The sequence below is a fragment of the Phycodurus eques genome, chromosome 8 (genome assembly GCF_024500275.1).
Source record: "Phycodurus eques isolate BA_2022a chromosome 8, UOR_Pequ_1.1, whole genome shotgun sequence".
NCBI classification, from domain to species: domain Eukaryota; kingdom Metazoa; phylum Chordata; class Actinopteri; order Syngnathiformes; family Syngnathidae; genus Phycodurus; species Phycodurus eques.
Genome location: NC_084532.1, coordinates 11,002,726 through 11,021,403, shown reverse-complemented (window position 1 = coordinate 11,021,403; position 18,678 = coordinate 11,002,726). Strand labels below are relative to the sequence as shown.

General features: G+C 40.4%; 3 protein-coding genes across 3 annotated transcripts; 2 read left to right on the top strand and 1 right to left on the bottom strand.

Annotated features, from left to right (window-relative positions):
• Positions 1-782: 782 nt before the first annotated feature.
• Positions 783-5,855, top strand: dnase2b (deoxyribonuclease II beta). Its single transcript, XM_061683650.1, has 6 exons — positions 783-1,007; positions 1,137-1,311; positions 1,556-1,634; positions 3,602-3,763; positions 3,912-4,109; positions 5,145-5,855. Exons 1-6 carry the CDS (start codon positions 913-915, stop codon positions 5,477-5,479), a joined length of 1,044 nt encoding a protein of 347 aa, XP_061539634.1. The 5' UTR covers positions 783-912; the 3' UTR covers positions 5,480-5,855.
• A 331-nt stretch (positions 5,856-6,186) lies between these two features.
• Positions 6,187-16,936, top strand: rpf1 (ribosome production factor 1 homolog). The gene is made up of 9 exons (XM_061684076.1): positions 6,187-6,510; positions 8,440-8,496; positions 8,911-8,991; positions 9,071-9,166; positions 9,242-9,395; positions 11,915-11,997; positions 13,492-13,673; positions 13,762-13,888; positions 16,033-16,936. The coding sequence occupies exons 1-9, from the start codon at positions 6,274-6,276 to the stop codon at positions 16,072-16,074; spliced, it is 1,059 nt and encodes a 352-aa protein (XP_061540060.1). The 5' UTR covers positions 6,187-6,273; the 3' UTR covers positions 16,075-16,936.
• Positions 16,751-17,745, bottom strand: LOC133406449 (guanine nucleotide-binding protein G(I)/G(S)/G(O) subunit gamma-5). Its single transcript, XM_061684077.1, has 3 exons — positions 17,541-17,745; positions 17,279-17,416; positions 16,751-17,200 (listed from the first exon to the last, which is right to left on the bottom strand). The coding sequence occupies exons 1-2, from the start codon at positions 17,619-17,621 to the stop codon at positions 17,291-17,293; spliced, it is 207 nt and encodes a 68-aa protein (XP_061540061.1). The 5' UTR covers positions 17,622-17,745; the 3' UTR covers positions 16,751-17,200; positions 17,279-17,290.
• Between the last annotated feature and the right edge of the window lie 933 nt (positions 17,746-18,678).

The window sequence follows — 18,678 nt, the reverse complement described above, 5'->3', positions numbered from 1 at the left end:
ACCTTCCACGAGAATAAATAGGAATTATGGCGCACTTAGGTCATGGTGAGACAGCATCTATCCCATTGGTTGCCAGCCAATTGCAGGGCACCTATAGACAAACAAGCATTCCCACTCACATTCACACCTATGGACAATTTACGTTGTTCAATTTACCTAACATACACATTTTTTTTTATGCGGGAGGAAGCCATTGCATTGCCTGTTAGTAATGGAGCAAATGGCTGACCACCCATCAGTGATCCAGGTCAATGGTCAAACATGCATGACACATTGTTCCTTCTGTGGAAATAATTGAAATTTTCCTAGAAATAATGTAACCATAACATGTGTGGAACCAGCCATCAATCAACCTGAACTTGCTTTTTTAACCTAAATGGAATGGTGTAACTCATATGTAAAAATACTTTCAATTATTTTTTTGATGCATGCCTACAAAATAAGGTGTTCATTGCAATTTTTGAATATAATTCAATTTGTAGAAATTAGCCGCACAATTGCAGCTACTGTAATTTGGACTAACATTTTAAAAAATATTTTTCAACATTCCGCAGCTAAACTTCCCATGAAAGGTTTTGGGAAATTTACCAGAAAATTTCCACCCCAATGCAACTTATGGAACCTTTGCATAATAAACATGCCCAATAGCATACATTATGGTCATCTACTGCCATGTAACTCTAGCTGTATTTTGGAAAAACCTGCGCATGTAGTATGAAGTATTGTAAACACCACCCAAAGTGTTAAAATTATGGTCATGGGACCATATTGCATCACTTCCTTATTTGCATTGGGTTGTAGCAGTGCAGTGACCACTTTCAAAATGGTTTACACATCAGTCATACGTTTCGAGGTTGTTTAAAAAACATTTTTTGGGGGGGTCTACTCAGTTGTAGACACCAATGGGTCACAATGGCCACACCATTAACTATTTTTGTACTTTTGGCCCTCACTGTGTGTGATGCTGCTATTTCCTGTCAGAATGAAGCTGGCGAGCCTGTCGACTGGTGAGCTTATTTATGTACTCAGAAAACATAACCTCACTGTGTGGTCTAATTGATACATTTCTTTTTTTTTTACTCATCCTGTACATTTTGGTGTGTTCTGGAATGAAATCCCTGTCTAATCTGCTGCAGGTTCATCATCTACAAGCTGCCGACATACAAGATTGGTGAGGTGGGTAGTGGGGTGGACTACATGTACCTGGACCCCTCCTTAGGGACCTGGCAACTTAGTAAATTCATGGTTAACACTAGTCAAGGAGCCATTGGAAACACCCTCAAACAGCTTTACAGTAAAGTCATTGACAAGGTGAGGTTCTTCTTTATTCCCTCATTCATTATACACTGAAGAACCACTTGTACAGTTTTGAGGAAGAATTATTTCTTTCCAACAGGGAACTGTAGCTTCTGCTATAGAGTGCTATAAACAGCACTTCTTTGTGCTGTTTGCTGTCAGTATGACTGTGCTTGTTATCACTGTGTGTAAAGAAATATCTAAGCAGGACTGGGACTTTTATTTTTGACATTGTGAAAATGTGCTGTATTTTCCTCAGTCAAACAGCTCTGTTTATGCCCTTTACAATGATGCACCACCTGTCCTCAAATACAGCAAAGGATATGGACACACAAAAGGTACAGTACAAGAAGCTATAATTTTCAGGGTTGAACATCGGAATGGGTGCTGTTAAATAGTTGGTGGAAATGTAAAATCCCAAAGATGAGCCTACAAATTTTGCTGCATCTCAAACACGGGAATTTTCTGTAGTAACTATGACCCTTTTGAGGATCATTATGTTTTGAGATAACAATGGTGGGAACATGGGTCTAAAATCTAAATGTAATTACGGGTTCATTTATCTGCTCTCGACTATAGTCTCCCTGCTTAGAAGGTAGCACTTTTGATAGGTTCAGGGGTTTTGTTGTGCAGTGCTGAACATGTCTGATTTGATGATGACTCGTTTTATTAAATCTTTCACATTTGGATATATCCACGGCACAATCACTGCTGTTTTAATTTGAAAGTTTTGCTACAAGATGGATTGCTTAAATGACAACTGGAGAGACAGCGTGATATAGATAACTGGGAATGACCATCCGAAATGTGCTGAAACAAGTAAAAAAAAAAAAAACAGGATATATATATATTTTTTTTTATGAAAGACATATTGGCTATGACCACCGGATAACTCAACGTGGATTTAGGACACAGACCAGCTCTTTCAGGAACAGCGCTAATAATAGACCAATTTGGAGTCTTTTTAGAGGCAGATGAAAAGTTCACTCAAGGTAAATGGTATAATGTGTATTGCCTGTTAGATTTTCTACCATCAATGTTTGATTGTTTTTGTTACCCTAGCTAAATGTTAAGCTATTTGGCTTGTTAGCTAACCAACTGTAACATCAGATGTATGTAACCTCTAAAATTGTAGTATTGTAATTCAGAAGGCAATTGGCAGTTTTTATAAATGTAGCATACAAAATGATCGTGTTAATGTTAGTGCGATAACCAATAATATTATGTTTGTGTTTCAATGCAAATTTTAAACAGGTTTTCACAGAGACTACTGCTATAAACCACTTTCTGGGTTGCTGCAGGAATCAGCCAGGACCAGCATGGCCGATACATGCAAGTCCAGATGGGAATTTTAGACCAGACTACTGTATGAATCTTAGCCAGAACAATCAAACTAACCCATGGGACTGGACGGATGGCTGTTCCCTTTGCAATCTAACGTTGAACGCAATAAACATATCAACTCAGTCAGTGTTAAATCGCTATTCTTGCATTCCAGTATTCATACATTTTACATTCATTATTTAGAAGTTATTTCTAAAATTGTGAAGAAAAAAAAACTCAAACAGCAGGTGACTTTTGTAAGCGACAGGTCACAATAAACCATGTTCTTCATCAATACTTGCGAACATAATAACTGTGGCGAAGCTTGAATCAATCATGATCACTTCGAATCTTGGCTTTGGCCTCGTTGTGTGGAGTTTGTAATGCATGTTGTCCCCTTGCTTGTGTGGGGTTTCCCACGGTACAGTATGTTCATTGAAGACTAATATGACCATAGGTCTGAATGTAAGTATCCATGGCTATTTGTCCATATGTACCCTGTGATTGGCTGGTGACCAATCCAGGTTGTACCCAGCCTCTTGTCCAAAGTCAGCTGGGATAGGCTCAAGCTCACCTTTGACCCTAGTGAGGACAAGCATAATAAACGATGGCTGGATGGATGGATTTTCAAGTGCAATATTTCAGCCCAAATGTGGCGTTCTTACAGTGTTTTAATACCCATGTGTATGTTCGTGAAAATATGTCAAAACTATCACACATTTCAAGGCCAATATTCAGCCTTTGTAATGCAGGGACATTTGAGAAGAAGAATTGGTCAATATGATGTTAGTGTCAAAGTCATGAAAGGGTAAAGACCATCCCTCTGATAACTTCTGTTGACTTTGATTCACACACTTGGATGAAACTGTTTGTGGTGTGTGTGTGTGTGTGTGTGTGTGTGTGTGTGTGTGTGTGTGTGTGTGTGTGTGTGTGTGTGTGTAATCTGTACCTACATTAAGAGTTGGTTCTCTGCTTCCAACAGGGGTACTACTATTTGACCATTCCCAAGGCCTGTGGCTGTCCCACAGTATTCCCCATTTCCCCTCATTCCCAGAGTTTGGTTACCTCTACCCGTCCTCTGGCAAAGTCAATGGCCAGACAGCTTTGTGTGTGAGCCTCCGCTATGACCAATTCCTCAATATCAGTGAGTGGACCTTCATTTGTAAGATGATGCTAAAAGCAAGGAATATACACACACACACATTCGGAACATTTTCTATCTTTTTATAACATCTCAATTCATATATAATTTTGTAATGCTGGTTCTCTATCCGCTTTTTACCCAATAACAGCACAACATCTGGCGTATCTTTTCCCGCGGTTCTACAACTGCTCCGTGCCCTCTGCATTTGCTACCCAACTGCCTCAGCTGGCCCAGTTATGTGCTGGCTACAGGCCAGAAGTGCCTTCAGACAAAAGAATGGACCAGCTCTTGTCCCTGCAGGGAGAGATGTTTTTAAATTTTGCCAAATCTGAACGTTTTGTTGATGGTAAGGTATTTTTCTTGGTCATTATATCTGTTCATTTTGGCCATTTATTGCTTTTGGACACTGAAATCAGGGAACTGCAGCTGTAGGTTTTTGTTTTGTTTGTTTTATAACTTAGGATGTGGACACAATTGTTGGTACTCTTCTGATAATAAAATTAAAAAAAAACTCCCAATGATCACTAAATAATTAGAAACTGACCAAAGTAGCAATAAATTGAATTTTACTAAAAATTATAGCTATTACTAAAAATGTACTACCAACTTTCATAAAGTTGGGTCGCAGTTGTAGGTCATGGGTTTTCCAACAGGATAAGAACAAAACATCGGACTATTCTGAAGAGTCCTGATATAAACACTATTGAAAGAATATGAAACATACAGTCTGAAGAAGGCACCCTTGAAACCTGAGAATGTGGAGACATGCTGAAAGTCTCACATGGGTTACAAAAATCATTTTGAACGCAGTGATTCCCTCAAAGGTTTGTGCAATAAAATATTAAGTTACAGGGAGGAGAGTTATCTTTGTTCAGGCTATTTTGCATTAGTTTGTTTTTTTAAAGATCATTCTGTTACACCACAAAAATAAAACAATGCCTGATTTTCATTGTTCAATTTTCCATAATGTTTGTATTTACTTTGTGAGTTTTATGTGATTTTAGTGATCATTGTGGGTTTTTTTTCATTAACAGAGGGACCCCAACAATTTTGTCCACGTGTGTAAGAACTATCATTGTCCTCCAGCTACCGTTTTGAAATTGTGTAACACTCATGATCAAGTGCAGAAACGATATCACCACAGTACAGACAGAAACAACATCACCCCGCCCTAACTACACTTAGTCATTAAAAAGACAGTTGTCCTTTTGCTAAATATGCTGTCATTATTAAGTCAGTGTTTTGTTTGGGTTGTGAAATGTTATCATCATCAAATGCAATGACAATCTCAATTTAATTTGTACTGTAGTTCCATATGCAGTGCATTATTTACAGTATATTATTCTAACCACAACTGAATTACTTTCTAACTGGCCTCCAGACATTTACACTGGCTGGGTGGCTCAGGTCCTGGATGCAGACTTGCTGGTCGAGACCTGGCAGAGACAAGGCCACGACCTGCCTTCCAACTGCTCCCTGCCCAATCATGTCATGAACATCAAGACGATCCGGCTTCCCGAATCTGTCCCATTCCATTCTAAGTACGACCACTCCAAGTGGTGCTTGTCGTGGCTTCGTCAGATCCAGGTGACCTGCTTGGGGGACCTGAACCGGGAGGTATCCCAAATGTGGCGCGGTGGGGGGCTACTGTGCTCCTACAACCCTTTGATTTACAAGGCTTTCAGACAGGTGGTGGACTGGTACATTGGATGCTGAACGACAGGCCGTTGTTGTATTGTTCTTACAAAGGGATTGACATTTGTCAAAATTTCAATTGATTGTCTACGGTAATTTTGACCTAGTATCAATTAATACATCCATCAGTTTCCTACTGTTAATCTTACTTAATTTATGCTTTTGTTTTTTAAAATGAAGGACATTCTCAAGATGTGAGTTTATGGTGTTAAGCAGAATAATGCTATAGCATCATGTTGTTCTTGGGTCAGCAAACTTCATCAAGAGCACCTCTGCTGTTTGCAGTCAAGTAGTGCACTCCATTTTGTCTCATTTTTCAACATGTGATTCATCATCAATTCCCTCAATCATCAGATAACTTAACAAACAAATAAACAATAATTATACCCACCTCTAATATTTTTTTCATGCATGCTTTAGCTGGGAATTCTTAATGTCTGTATCTACACACTCAAACGTTGATTATGAATTTACATGACACGTGAAAAAAAAAAAAAAAACATTTCCTGGAAGCCCATTGGGTGGGTCATCAAATGGTGGTATGCTCACATGGTCCTTCTGTCACATTCAGGACGACTATACTTCTAAAAATGACACCAGGGATTTGTATTCTATTATTTGAATATCAAATTCAGTGAATTATTACAATTACTGAACCTGTTTCTTTCCATGCTTTGCATCCTCCTGGCCAATAGGGATTGCACGTCTTCAACAAATGACCAAATTATTTGACCCGGATGTGAAGACAGGAAGCGGAAGCACCAGTTGCTTCGCACGTGAAAAGTCCTCGTCTCCGAAAACACTGCTCGAGCAGGATGGACAGCACCGATGTGCCCTTGACGAAGCATGTCAAAAGCAAGAAAAAGAAGAATAAAAGTGGTGAGACGAAGGGTGCGGAACATCCAGACAAGATGGAAACCGGCGGCATCGAGGTGAAAGAAGAGAAGACTGAGGCGGGGGTCTCCTTCCCACCGACGTTCAGTGTGTCTGAAATCAAGAATAAACAGCGAAGACACTTCATGTTTATGAGACTAAAGCAGGAGAAAAGAAAGGTAAAGTCATTGACATGACTCCGTCGCTTTTTAGGAAGTGTAATGCAGGGCCTGGTAGTGTGTTCTGATAACTAGATTGATCATGAAGTAGACTTGACAAATAAAATGGACCGACAGTAAAATGGGGTTGTGCTGTGTTTATGCTAAACTACTTACTCGAGGGGGAAAAAAGTAAAAACTACTCAAGTGCTGAGTAAGCGGTAGATGACCAGCTTTTTTTAAATCAGAGAATGAAAGTCAAATGGACAAAAATATAAAATAATGTGAAACTACATATTGCCCAACGTCACTCTAACAACAGCAATTATGAATTCTTTTTATAAATTAAGGCAAACTATTTAACAAGCAATGGTCTCAAATTTATTCATTTACACTCGTGAAACAGCACAATAGGTTCACCAGGTAACGATTACATAGAAAAACAGGAACAAGGCAGCTCAGCGCAGACATGAGTTGTAGTTTGTATTGTGTAAGGTAAACAGATTGATAGTGAGACCAAAGGTGCTGTGCCTCTTCTGACTGCGAGTCGCACGGCCGTCGCTTCCCCCGTTGTTTCTGCCATGCTTTTTGTAAATTAGTCACTTTGAAACCATTGCTGCTATGTTGGGCTCCATAAACTTTGGACAAATTTAATTTCTATATTTGCAGCCTCCTCTGCCCCCAATCCTTGCTCCTCCCAACAGAGATCCTGTCAAGGAGACGATGACAACAGAGTAACAAGGAGGGTCAAATGTTTGGAGAAAAATGATTGCTCCTTGATGTCATCTAATGGAGACATCAATTAAGTGTGTCAAAAATCAATCTTATCTTTATTTTTTATTTTTTTGTGGAATTAAATAGACCTGAAATCTGATCACAACGGTGGCTGACAGGGGAAAATGCTCTGCAAATGGCCATATGCTGCCAATGCATGATTGATGCAAAGCAGCAACAACAACAAAAAAATCACATAAAACAACTTTAAAACAAAAATGCTGCAATCACAAAAACACACAAATCCTAAAACAACTGTGAGTGAAATATTCACACTACACAATGGAAGTCTGCTAGGTAACTAGAGGGGTGCGACCTCTGGGACGGACCATCCTGTGAGAACAGGGGGTGCCTCTCATATACACTAGATATGGCAGCGCCTTGTAGCAACTCGGCAAACCGACGTGCTTATGTGGCGGCCATGTTGTGGAGGTTGTTGTTCCCATAAAAGGCAATGCATGGACACTGAAATTAAGTTGGAACTTGCTCATTTGTCAACCGATTGTCATGCTACATACTGTTTTGTCCACGCCAAAGCGTACGCTATCAATACATAACATTTCATGAAAAGATATATACTTGAAAGGGACTCCCAGTTCTCTTATTGTAATTATGAATGTTTACGCAACTGTGCACCACAATGTACCATCCTTGGTCTTTTGGTTTTCTTGCGCATGGAATGCGCTGACAGCTTTGACCTCCCTAGCCAAGCGTCGCCGTCGGAATGGAGCTCAAAATAAGCGTGTTGTATCTACATATACACTCTGCCTATATACATCTGTGATGCCTCTGGTCACACAAGACTGGCCCATAGTGGCCTAGCGGACATCCGTTGTGTGGTGGGAATTTACAGGATTTCTCTCTTGCATTTGATTTGGGTTAGGAAAACGAAAGTCCCCTGACCCCTGTGGAGTGCAGTAACAATGTAAAACCATCAAAACGTTGCATTATTGTCCATATAAGTGATGGGTCAGAGAAACAAGTTAGTAGGTTGTTGCTCTGACCAATCACTTGAGGCATGAAATAGAGTGCGACTTTGACAATTGTCCAATAACACCAAACTAATCATAACATTCCGTAAACCTGTATGCTGACATTCTATGGTCCTTTTAATAACAATCCTGATTATCTCTCTGAGTGATGTCTGTGTACATAATTTGTCTCTTTGTATTTCAGCAAAAGATGGAGCTGAAGAAAAAGAGGAAAAGACAAGAAAAACTTTTGGGCGACAGGGTGAGCTTTTGCTTCTTTTATTGTTGTTTTTGAATAATTTTAGTATTTTAGTATTTACTTACTCCAGGGTTTACACTGGGGCTTTAAACAGATATACGAAAAGTAGTAAAACTAAAGTAGTATTAGTAAAAGAGCTTTTAGATATTTTATTTTACAAATAGCATGAATGTGTAGGTAGTTTATTATATGGGGAATCTTTGCACAAAACACATTCGTTCTCCTTTCAAGTGATAAAGTGAATAAATATTCATATTAGAGGTGCAAGTTGCTAAAATTGGATCTTGGTATTAGAAAATGTTTTTTAAATATAAAATATTAAAACAAAAAATGAATTGTAAATATATGGATACACGTGGTAATAGTAAGTTAATTGATGTTTGGTGCTCTTTTTAATTCTTTCTCTCTCTTCTGAAGGCACCACCTAAACAAGTCCCCAAGACAATAGAAAACCAGAGAGTCTACGACGAAACGACAGTTGACCCGGAAGATGAAGAGGTGTCTTCATATTTAGGAGCAATTCATCAAGTCATATGATGAATTTTGGTTCATCCTCGTCTTTTTGGGTCTCATTTAGATTGCGTTTGATGAGGCAACAGATGAATTTTCTGCCTACTTCAATGGCCTAACAAACCCCAAAGTGCTCATCACAACGTCAGACAGACCCAGGGGGGTGAGCACGTCCGTCCGTCGTGTAAACGCATCATCTGCTTTTCAAACACTCACGGTACTCCCGTGTTTCTCGTAGAGGACGGTGAAGTTCTGTGAGCAGCTGGGCACTGTTATCCCAAACGCTCACGTCTACTACAGAAGAGGCTTGGCCCTGAAGAGGGTAATTCCCCAGTGCATCGCCAGGGACTTCACATACCTCATCGTCATTAACGAGGACCGCAAAGTGCCGAGTATCCTTTCACCGCGTCATCCGGATGAGTGCTCCTCATGCATGTGTGCTTCCTATTGGAAAAATTCAAAGAATTCAGATTGCTCAGACCGAGGATGGCTTGAGTAAAGATCGAACATGGATAATACAGTAATTTTGTGTCTTTTGCATTTTATTTAAACCAATCGGCACAGTTTGGACCGCTAAACCCTGATCAGTCTTGCAGGATGTGTCTGTGGGATACCAAAAGCTGCCTCAGCTATTTAATCATGGTATATGTAAAAATCATTACACTTAAAACTAGAGCTGGGTGATATGGCGATCTATTGTGAGGACAATAGAAAAAATTTTATCGTGACATTTGTCTTGTGGAAATCTTTGCTTGAAAATTAGATAAATGACCATACAATGTATGCTGTAGGGCTGAAACGAGTCCTTAATATTAGTACCTTGATTTAAAAAAAAAAAAAAAAAACGTTGTGGGTGCCTCAGAGAACTTTTTGTTTGTTTGTAAAGCTCAAAGGACACATGCACAGGCTACCTTTTAATGTGGTGGCGTGCTTATCTCACCTCAACAAGAGCAAGAGGACACGGATTCACGATGTATGTTTTTCAAGTTTACAGTAAATAAAATCTGTTCCGGAGCGGTCACCATCTCTCAGAACAAAGATTGAACCGTTTACCTCTCGTAACTCGATGAAAAGCGCGTGGATTGATAACAGAAATGAAAGCTGCGGGCAGGCAGAGGTAAACAAAGGCTATTGCTGATTGGTCAAAAGTCAGTTGGAACTCATGGCTGGCAAAGAGCAGATGACAAAACGTGACATGCCAAGCCACGGACGGTTGACAACCGGGCAAAAAGCCACACGTGGCTTAGTTTTGCAGTCTCAGAGTTAGATGAGATGTATTGTTCCCTTTTTTTTGCCAACATGCAAATCAAATTAAATATTGCCGCAGTTACTCACTGAAGTTTATGGAAGGTATTGTAGGCAGCAGGCTAAAGAAAGCTAGTGTTGAGAAAGCACAACCGCACGGAGACATACAAAAAGGCAGTAAATTTGGTTGTAAATCCTGCAACATTATCCGAAATCTACAAAACTACTCCTACGGACAGGCGTTGAGCCATGCCTCTTAACTGTGAGAAGGATCAGTAAGTAAATACAATCGGCGGTGTGTTGTATAATGGTACTATATTATGTGTATAGCACAAGGCGGAGGGATATATGATGCCATCAGGGTGTATAGTCTCAAAGCTAGAGAGCCAGTTGATTCGACTCGAGGTGTCGGTATGCATTTTCTTACTTAGGGGCAATAACCACGAAGGTCAGGAGTCGTGTCCTCTGAATAGAAAGCCAAACTATAAAGCTGTATGTTTAAAAAAAAAAAAAAAAAAAATCAGTGGTGATTTCAAACAACACAAGATCCTGGTTTGCTGTTGCGCTTAATTATAAAATGTAATTGATTCAAGTTCATTTATTTAAAAAATGTATTCCTAATTAATTTATAAAGAAATCAAGACATTTGCATTTAGTGAAATCATGAATGCTAATATTCATTGGGCTTCTTTCCAGTAGTTTTGTATTTGCAGTGTGTAGGTTTTTCACTTTAGTAAATAAAAAAATGGCAAGCATATTAAAAGAAATACTAGTAACCATGAGAAAACAAACAAATTTTTATTGACATGATTGATGAATTGTTACACAAATAATCCTGAGTATTTCAGACCCCTGTTGTGGCTACTTTATTATCATGGTGAATTGTAACTGTAAGGTCACTTCTTCATACAGGATTTAAGGACAGCGCTGTGGAGTAAAGAAGATAAAAATAAAAACATGATAAAGTCGAGTGAGCAGTCAGCCGCTGGCCAGTCCCAATAGACAACACTGTGTGGTGGAAAAACGAAGTATGGTTCACACTTGGTGGCGGCACAGTAGACGACTGGTTAGAGTATCTGCCTCACAGTTCTGAAGACCGGGGTTCAATCCCCGGCCCCGCCTGTGTGGAGTTTGCATGTTCTCCCCGTACCTGTGTGGGTTTTTTCCCCACATCCCAAAAACATGCATGGTAGGTTACTTGAAGACTAAATTGCCCGTAGGTGTGAATGTGAGTGTGAATGGTTGTTTGTTTGTATGTGCCCTGCGATTGGCTGGCAACCATTTCAGGGTGTACCCCGCCTCCTGCCCGATGATGGCTGGGATAGGCTCCAGCTCACTCCACCGACCCTTGTGAGGATAAGCGGCTCAGAAAATGGATGGATGGTATCACACTTGCTTGATAGACAAAATATTAAGACCACTGGTGCCTTATGTGCTCCAATATAGATGTCTTAAAAAAAGAAACCAATTGGTCGGAAATATAATTTTTTTTTTCTTGTATTCATTCATAATTGCTCTTTAACCAAGCAAATATATACTGTATCCAATTACTAAATGATTCGATAGCGTTCTTAGTAGGATACTTGATTACTAAAATATTCAATAGCTGCAGTCCTAATTGCAGTAAAATGCAAATCCTTTCAGCTTTCTTAACTACAAATCTCAGATGGTTTGGTTCTTTGTCACCTCCCTGAAGGGCCAACTGCACACTTCAAGGTCAGCAGTGTTCGACTACGGAAGGAGATGAAGGCAAGTACATGTGGAAATAATAGTTCAGCATTTCAGTCAGTAATATTGTCTATTGCAGAGAGAGTTGCTAGAAAGGTTAGTATTATTTTATAATCATTCATGAAATTGTCACATTGTCCCTGGCAACATTACCATATTTTCACGACCATAAGGCGCACCGTATTAAAAGGCGCAGTCTCAGTTACGGGGTCTATTTCTGTATTTAACACATACATAAGACGCACCGTATTATTGGGCGCAGGCATGGTAAAACATACGGTAGCTAAAAACATGCGCTAGCATGCATGCACGCACGCTCGCTAAAACAATGTTTTTAAAAAGGCAGCAGGAGCAAAACTGAGTTCAGTTGTACTTTATTGAAGTATTTAACAATATACTCATGTTATTTTTTTGATCAATCCTCATCCACAAATCCATTAAAGTCCTCATCTTCTGTATCCGAAATGAACAGTTGGGCAAGTTCTCCATAAACACGCCAGGTTCCCTCTCGTCATTGTCTGAGTCAGTCTCGTTGCCGTGCGGCTCCTCAGAAATGATGCCGGCTTTTACGAAAGCTCGAACAACAGTGCAAAGCAGACACGTTAGCCCAAGCATCCACAATCCATTCACAAATTGTGGCATAACTCGCCCGGCGCTGCCTCCTAGTCTTAGTAAAGCTGTGTTCGCTATCTGTCATCCATCGCTCCCACGCCGCTCCCGCTCGCAACTTCACTTTGAACACCCTGTTTACACGGATGTCCAGCGGTTGGAGTTCCTTCGTCAAGCCTCCCTGAATGATGGCAAGCGCCGAGTTATTGCACTCAGTCGAATGGTGGCTGGAGAGAGGCTTCTCCCGGCTGTTCTTTGCTCATTAATCCATTGCTCGCATTGGTCTTCCAACTCGGGCCACCTCGCCTTGTTTCCGCGGAAACTCAGCTTCGACTTCTTGACTTGGCGAAGCTCGTTTTCCTGCTTCCTCCACTTGCAAAGCACGGATTCGTTGATCTTGAATTCTCTCGTGGCTCCTCGATTCCCATGTTCCTCCGCGTAACTGATAGCTTGCAGTTTAAACTTTGCTTCGTAAGCGTCTCTCTTCGTTGGTGCCATTTTCGGGGGTCCTTAGCCAAACCGATGTTGTTTTGCACAATGCACACACTATATACCTACTGGCGGCGTGCCTTTAGCGTCCTCTTTCACGCGCGCCCTTCCCCCTTTAACGTTTGCGTGCTGTCCTCAGTCACGTCCGCCTTTCCTCTATATAAGCAGCGTGTCGGCAGGAAATGCTCCCAGTCAGTCCATCGGAGCGCACATCAAAGTCACACAACAACATTTACATATTTTGGAACTCGGTGCACACATAAGGCGCGCCGCATGCCCGGTCCATTTTGGAGAAAATGTAAGACTTTTAATGCGCCTTATGGTCGTGAAAATACGGTACTTATCAATGCAATTACTGTTTGGATTTAACTGGAGAGCAGTATTTCCCAACATTATTCTGTTGTTTTGTGCCCACAGAGACGAGGTAAGGACCCAACCGAGCACACTCCAGAAGTGATCCTGAACAACTTCACTACACGTTTGGGCCACAGCATCGGCCGGATGTTGGCTGCTCTTTTCCCTCAAAATCCCCAGTTTGTGGGTCGCCAGGTTGCCACCTTCCACAACCAGAGAGACTTCATCTTTTTCCGATTTCACAGGTGAACGTCTGATGGGAAACTACACATGCAATCACTTTTTTGCTATGATTTTAAGGTAGCTCATGCTATGACTGTTGTGTACCTTAAGATACATCTTCAAGAACGAGAAGAAGGCCGGCATTCAGGAGCTGGGACCTCGCTTCACTCTTAAGCTTCGCTCTCTGCAGAAAGGCACCTTCGATTCGAAGTTTGGCGAGTATGAGTGGGTCCTCAAGGTGAGATTGTACACATTGCATATCTATTAAATGCTGTTATGGGAGTTCTTCCATGTTTCTACCACCTCCTACATTTCTGTGTATGGTGTCTACCTTTCTGCTGCCGCGTCACTCAACGAAACAAAATTTTTTTGTAAGCGCATAAGTCCCTCCAAATTTAAAGTCCTTCGAGGTTGACGGAAACAATCCATCCATCCGTTTTCTGTAGCGCTTGTCTTCATTTGGGATGCGGGTGAGCTGGAGTCTATCCCAGCTGACTTTGGGAGAAAGGCGGGGCACATCCTGACCTGGAATTAAGATGGAGAGGCTGACAAAAACTGAATTCCGGACAGTGGACTCAACTACAAACATAATAGGACTGTACGGTATTGGAAAAAAATAACATTGCGATTTTCTTTAACCCTGCAAAATATATTCCAATGTTTAAAAAATACGTAACATCAATGTAACATGAAAACCAGCACACATTTCTATTCTACAAACAACCATTCAATCGGATTTTATTCCGTTTAGTTGCTCGTGCTTTTAACATAACAAGGTGTGAATTATATTTACAGGTGTTCAAGCCCAATGGCAAATAACATCCATCCATTTGCTGTACCGCTTAGCTTCACTAGTACATTATGTATTATAACTGTTAACTCTTGAATCTCAGAGAGCATGTGGTGCTGTTGTAAACTCTGCATGTTTTAGTACATACATGAACTATTGTGAATACTGATATTGGGCACACATTTCTCTTTCCCTCAAAAAACTGCTCAGCAGAGCACAAAAGTCATTTGTATGAAGTCTACCAGTATTTAAATGCACTGTAGTATTGAGTAATAGTTCAGCCAGACATGAAGTTAACATCATTTCTTTTCATACCTAGTTATACTGTAGAGTCATTAGCACGTTCCTAACGCCATTTGTTTTTAATCGATCTGTTATTTTACCCCTATGTTTTAACATGTGCGGCGGCACGGTGGATGACTGTGCAGCACATCCACCTCACAGTTCTGAGGTCCTGTGTTCAAATCTACCCTTACTGTGTTGAATTGACATGTTCTCCCTGCGCCTCTGTGGGTTTTCTCCGGGTACGCCGGTTTCATCCCACAGTCCAAAAACATGATAGGTTAATTGAAGACTCTAAATTGTCCATAGTTGTGTGAATGCGAATGGTTGTTTGTTTATGTGCTCTGCGATTGGCTGGCGCCCGCTTCAGGGTGTACCCCGCCTCTTGCCCAAATTCAGCTGCACACCTGTAACCCTAGGTTAAGCGGTTCTGAGAATGGATGGATGGATGTTTCAACATATGCATTAGTATATCTATCTATATTTGAGTGCACTAGTTTACACAAAACACGTTGTGGACACCTGAAGTTTGTGTCTTCAATAATGTCCCCCCCCCCCCAAGTATATTCTGTTCCGACATGCATTCATTCATCACATTCTGGAGAGGTACAGTAAATGCAGACATGTAATTGTTTCCCATGTCCCCATTAATAGTTATGATACAAAAAGAAAGTATATAACACTCTGGGCTGCTCCGTGTGTGTTCTTTCATGGGGTCGTAATTTATCAAAACATTGGTGCTAATCTCATTAGCATGTCCAACCAGGTCCCTCTGCTGGTCACTTATGAATGTTATAGTTAATTGACAATGTATCAAAAGACCAACATTGCGCAGGACCCTGCAGTGTGACTATGGTGCATACATGTGTCGCAATGACGATGCTCAATAGATATATTGTGCAACCACATAAGCCAGTAGCTGTAGTCGCCGTCAGGCTCATTGCAAAAGCATAATCACTTGCTATTTTATCTTATTTTACATTATTCCAATTTACCTTACAAGTAAATCAATGTATGTTAAATACTGGTTAACTTCTTTCTACACCTGTGACAGTTAAGCATCAGATACATGAGGCACATCTGTGAGAACATTTTCATATTCGTAAAAGTTAGCCTATTGGTGTTTTAATGTTATTGTATGACCATTAGGAATGTAATAAGCATTTTCCATTATTTCCAATGTGACATTGTTTCAAAGTCATAACAAATTGGATGTAACCCACGAACCAGGGACAAATGTTTTACACAAGTGATTCGTCTTGGTAAAAAAAGTTCCAAAGCCTTATCACTGTTTTCCTTCTGTTTTCTAGCGCCATGAAATGGATGCCTGCAGGCGGAAATTCCAGTTGTGAAGGCAAAATCATCTCTTCTGTGATTACGCAAGGACAACTGTTTATCCCACAGTTGTTTGTGGTTTCACTCAAAGTGACTGTATTGTGATTTTCGTGGCGCTTCATACTTTGTGACCAACCTGTGAGAGCAGTTAGTCTTGATTACGGATTCAATATAGATGAACGGATTTTATTCCGTTGCTCGTGCTTTTAACACACTACAAGGTGTGAATCATATTTACTGATGTTCAGCCCGTTTCAAAAATGTCTCCTTGCAAGAAACCTGCTCCAAAATGGCAAATAGCATCCATCCATTCTCTGTACCGCTTATTCCTGCTAGTACCTTATGTATTATAACTGTTAACTTGGGTGTGTGACAGCATGTGGTGCTGTTGTACACTCTATATGTTTTAGTTAGACACACATGGACAATTGGGAATACTTATATTGGGCTAACTGTTTTTCTTTGTTTTAAAACCAGATAACAGGAAAATACAATTTTTAGAGAGCAAGAGTGAAATGTGTGAATATTTATTCTTTAAGTCAACCATGATAACTGTACAATTAACAAGGCACGTGTTGGGAGGTATATGGTTATTTTTTGTACACAAGGTCCTTGGTTTATGATGCTCCCGACATAATGTTTCGAGGTTATGAATGACGAAGCGGCGAAAGAATACATTGTCACACAGCATAATTACATAATTACTTAACTGTTTTTTATTTGATGGGCTTGTATTCATGGCCTAGGAGACTTTCACACAAATATTTACTCTTGAGATTTCAAGGATACGAATGGCTTGTGATTAACTGGTAGTTTGAATATGTGGTCATGCAGCACAAGATCTGCTCAGTCATAATTACTCTTTTGCATGTTTATATGTGTGGCCTAGAAAAAAAATGTCATACACATATTTATGGGGGGAAAAACTGGTTAAGTCGCCACTCTTAACCGAGGATCCCTTGTATGCTGTTTTTAATCATGCATTAAATTTGTGGCCAAAAGGTACGTAGGTGCCTGTAAATTTTGTATCGTGAAATATTGCAAAAGTCTTAAAAATAAAAATAACAAAGTTGCAATTTTCCCAAACACTCCTGAGGCGATTCCAGTCCATTCCATTCCACGAGGTTACACACGCTTGCAGACCTGTAAGAAATATTGCAAGGGTGAATGCGTTTGAAGGGGAGTATTCCGTGTTGAGATTTGAGCCAGAGTGGGACTCACAGGGCGTCGCTGCTATAGGAAGGAGCAAACTTTCTGCGGTCTGAACGGGTTGTTGCTGGATGACATGCCGGTGAGCAGCGGGTCATGCTGGGCGTTCTGAAGACAGAACTGCTGCAGGTCGGCCGCGGCCGATGACACCTGACGAAAACCGGCAACGGACATAAGAGTAGCATTTGGAGAACTCCAGTCACTAAAATCGCGATTAGTCAAAGCGCAACAACACTCGAGAAACGCCCTAAACTACTATAGGCATACTTTTTACCTTTACTCGGTTTATTCCCGCTTCAAACCGTAGTTGTTGGACAATTTTCTTCATCGTTACAATGTTGGATGACCCCGACATTTGTTTTTTTAATTATAGAGTTGAGCTTTGACAACAATGAGTAAAAGTTTGGAGTTCTTGCAACTTGATGTCACGCGAGCGAGCAACGAATCCAGTTCCGGTTTGTTGGGCGGTGCGTCCTCTACTGGTGCCTTCATTGTTCTCAAGTACTGTTGGACTCGACGACGTTCTCCGAAACAACAGCACTGCAAGTTAAATCATCATTCACAAAGTTTGTGATTCTGCCTGTGCAATGTTTTGTTCATTTTATTTCCACGTTTGTGGTGCGCGATTAAACGAAGAGATTTTTTTTGATGGGAGGCAAAAGTTTGCATCTGAAGAGCTGCAAAAATGCCAGAGGAATTTGAACGCCGCACGTGAGAAAGGAACGACTAGCTGCCCCTTGTGGCAATAATAGAATACAACTACAGAACAGTACTTTGATGCTGCATCATAAGTAACATTTTAACCCATCTCTCATATTTATATTTTGGATGACTTTTAACTTTTATTCCCTGCATTTGAAAACACATAGAGTACACCCCCAGTTTTTGGGACAAAAAAAAACAACTAACCTGTACAACGAAATTTGGAGAAAAAAACAATCTTTTAGACAGGGAAGGGAAAGTAAACAATGTGGTTGCACAAGTGTGCACAGTCCCCTCCACAAGTATTGGAATGGGAAGGTCAATTCCTATTTTTGTTTGTTGTATACTGAAGACATTTGGGGTTCAGATCAAAACATGAATATGAAACAAAAGTTCAGAATTCCAGCTTTTAGCTCATGGTATTTACATGTAGGTGTGTTAAACACCTCAGGACAGAACACCATTTGTTTGAGCCCACCCACTTCTCAACTGAGCAAAAGTATTGGAACATGTGACTGATAGCTGTTTCTTGTTACTCAAGTGTTGTCTTTTAGATGGATTGCTTAAATATTGGTGCTTGTTTTTGGCTTTGGGTTTCACCTGTGATAAATGCATTTGCTGTTAAGCAAACATGAAGACCAGAAAGACCATTTTGAAGCTGAGAGAAGAGGGAAAATCGATCAGAGCTATTGCACAAACACTGGGCATAG

Bases quoted from the DNA above. Each gene is read 5' to 3' on its own strand.
- dnase2b (XM_061683650.1), top strand. From the start codon at position 913: ATGGCCACACCATTAACTATTTTTGTACTTTTGGCCCTCACTGTGTGT. The intron at 1,008-1,136 runs GTGAGCTTATTT...AATCTGCTGCAG, and splicing joins GCTGGCGAGCCTGTCGACTG to GTTCATCATCTACAAGCTGC. The intron at 1,635-3,601 runs GTACAGTACAAG...TGCTTCCAACAG, and splicing joins AGGATATGGACACACAAAAG to GGGTACTACTATTTGACCAT.
- rpf1 (XM_061684076.1), top strand. From the start codon at position 6,274: ATGGACAGCACCGATGTGCCCTTGACGAAGCATGTCAAAAGCAAGAAA. The intron at 6,511-8,439 runs GTAAAGTCATTG...TTTGTATTTCAG, and splicing joins TAAAGCAGGAGAAAAGAAAG to CAAAAGATGGAGCTGAAGAA. The intron at 9,167-9,241 runs GTGAGCACGTCC...TGTTTCTCGTAG, and splicing joins CGTCAGACAGACCCAGGGGG to AGGACGGTGAAGTTCTGTGA.
- LOC133406449 (XM_061684077.1), bottom strand. From the start codon at position 17,621: ATGTCGGGGTCATCCAACATTGTAACGATGAAGAAAATTGTCCAACAA. The intron at 17,417-17,540 runs GTAAAAAGTATG...GGTTTTCGTCAG, and splicing joins CGGGAATAAACCGAGTAAAG to GTGTCATCGGCCGCGGCCGA.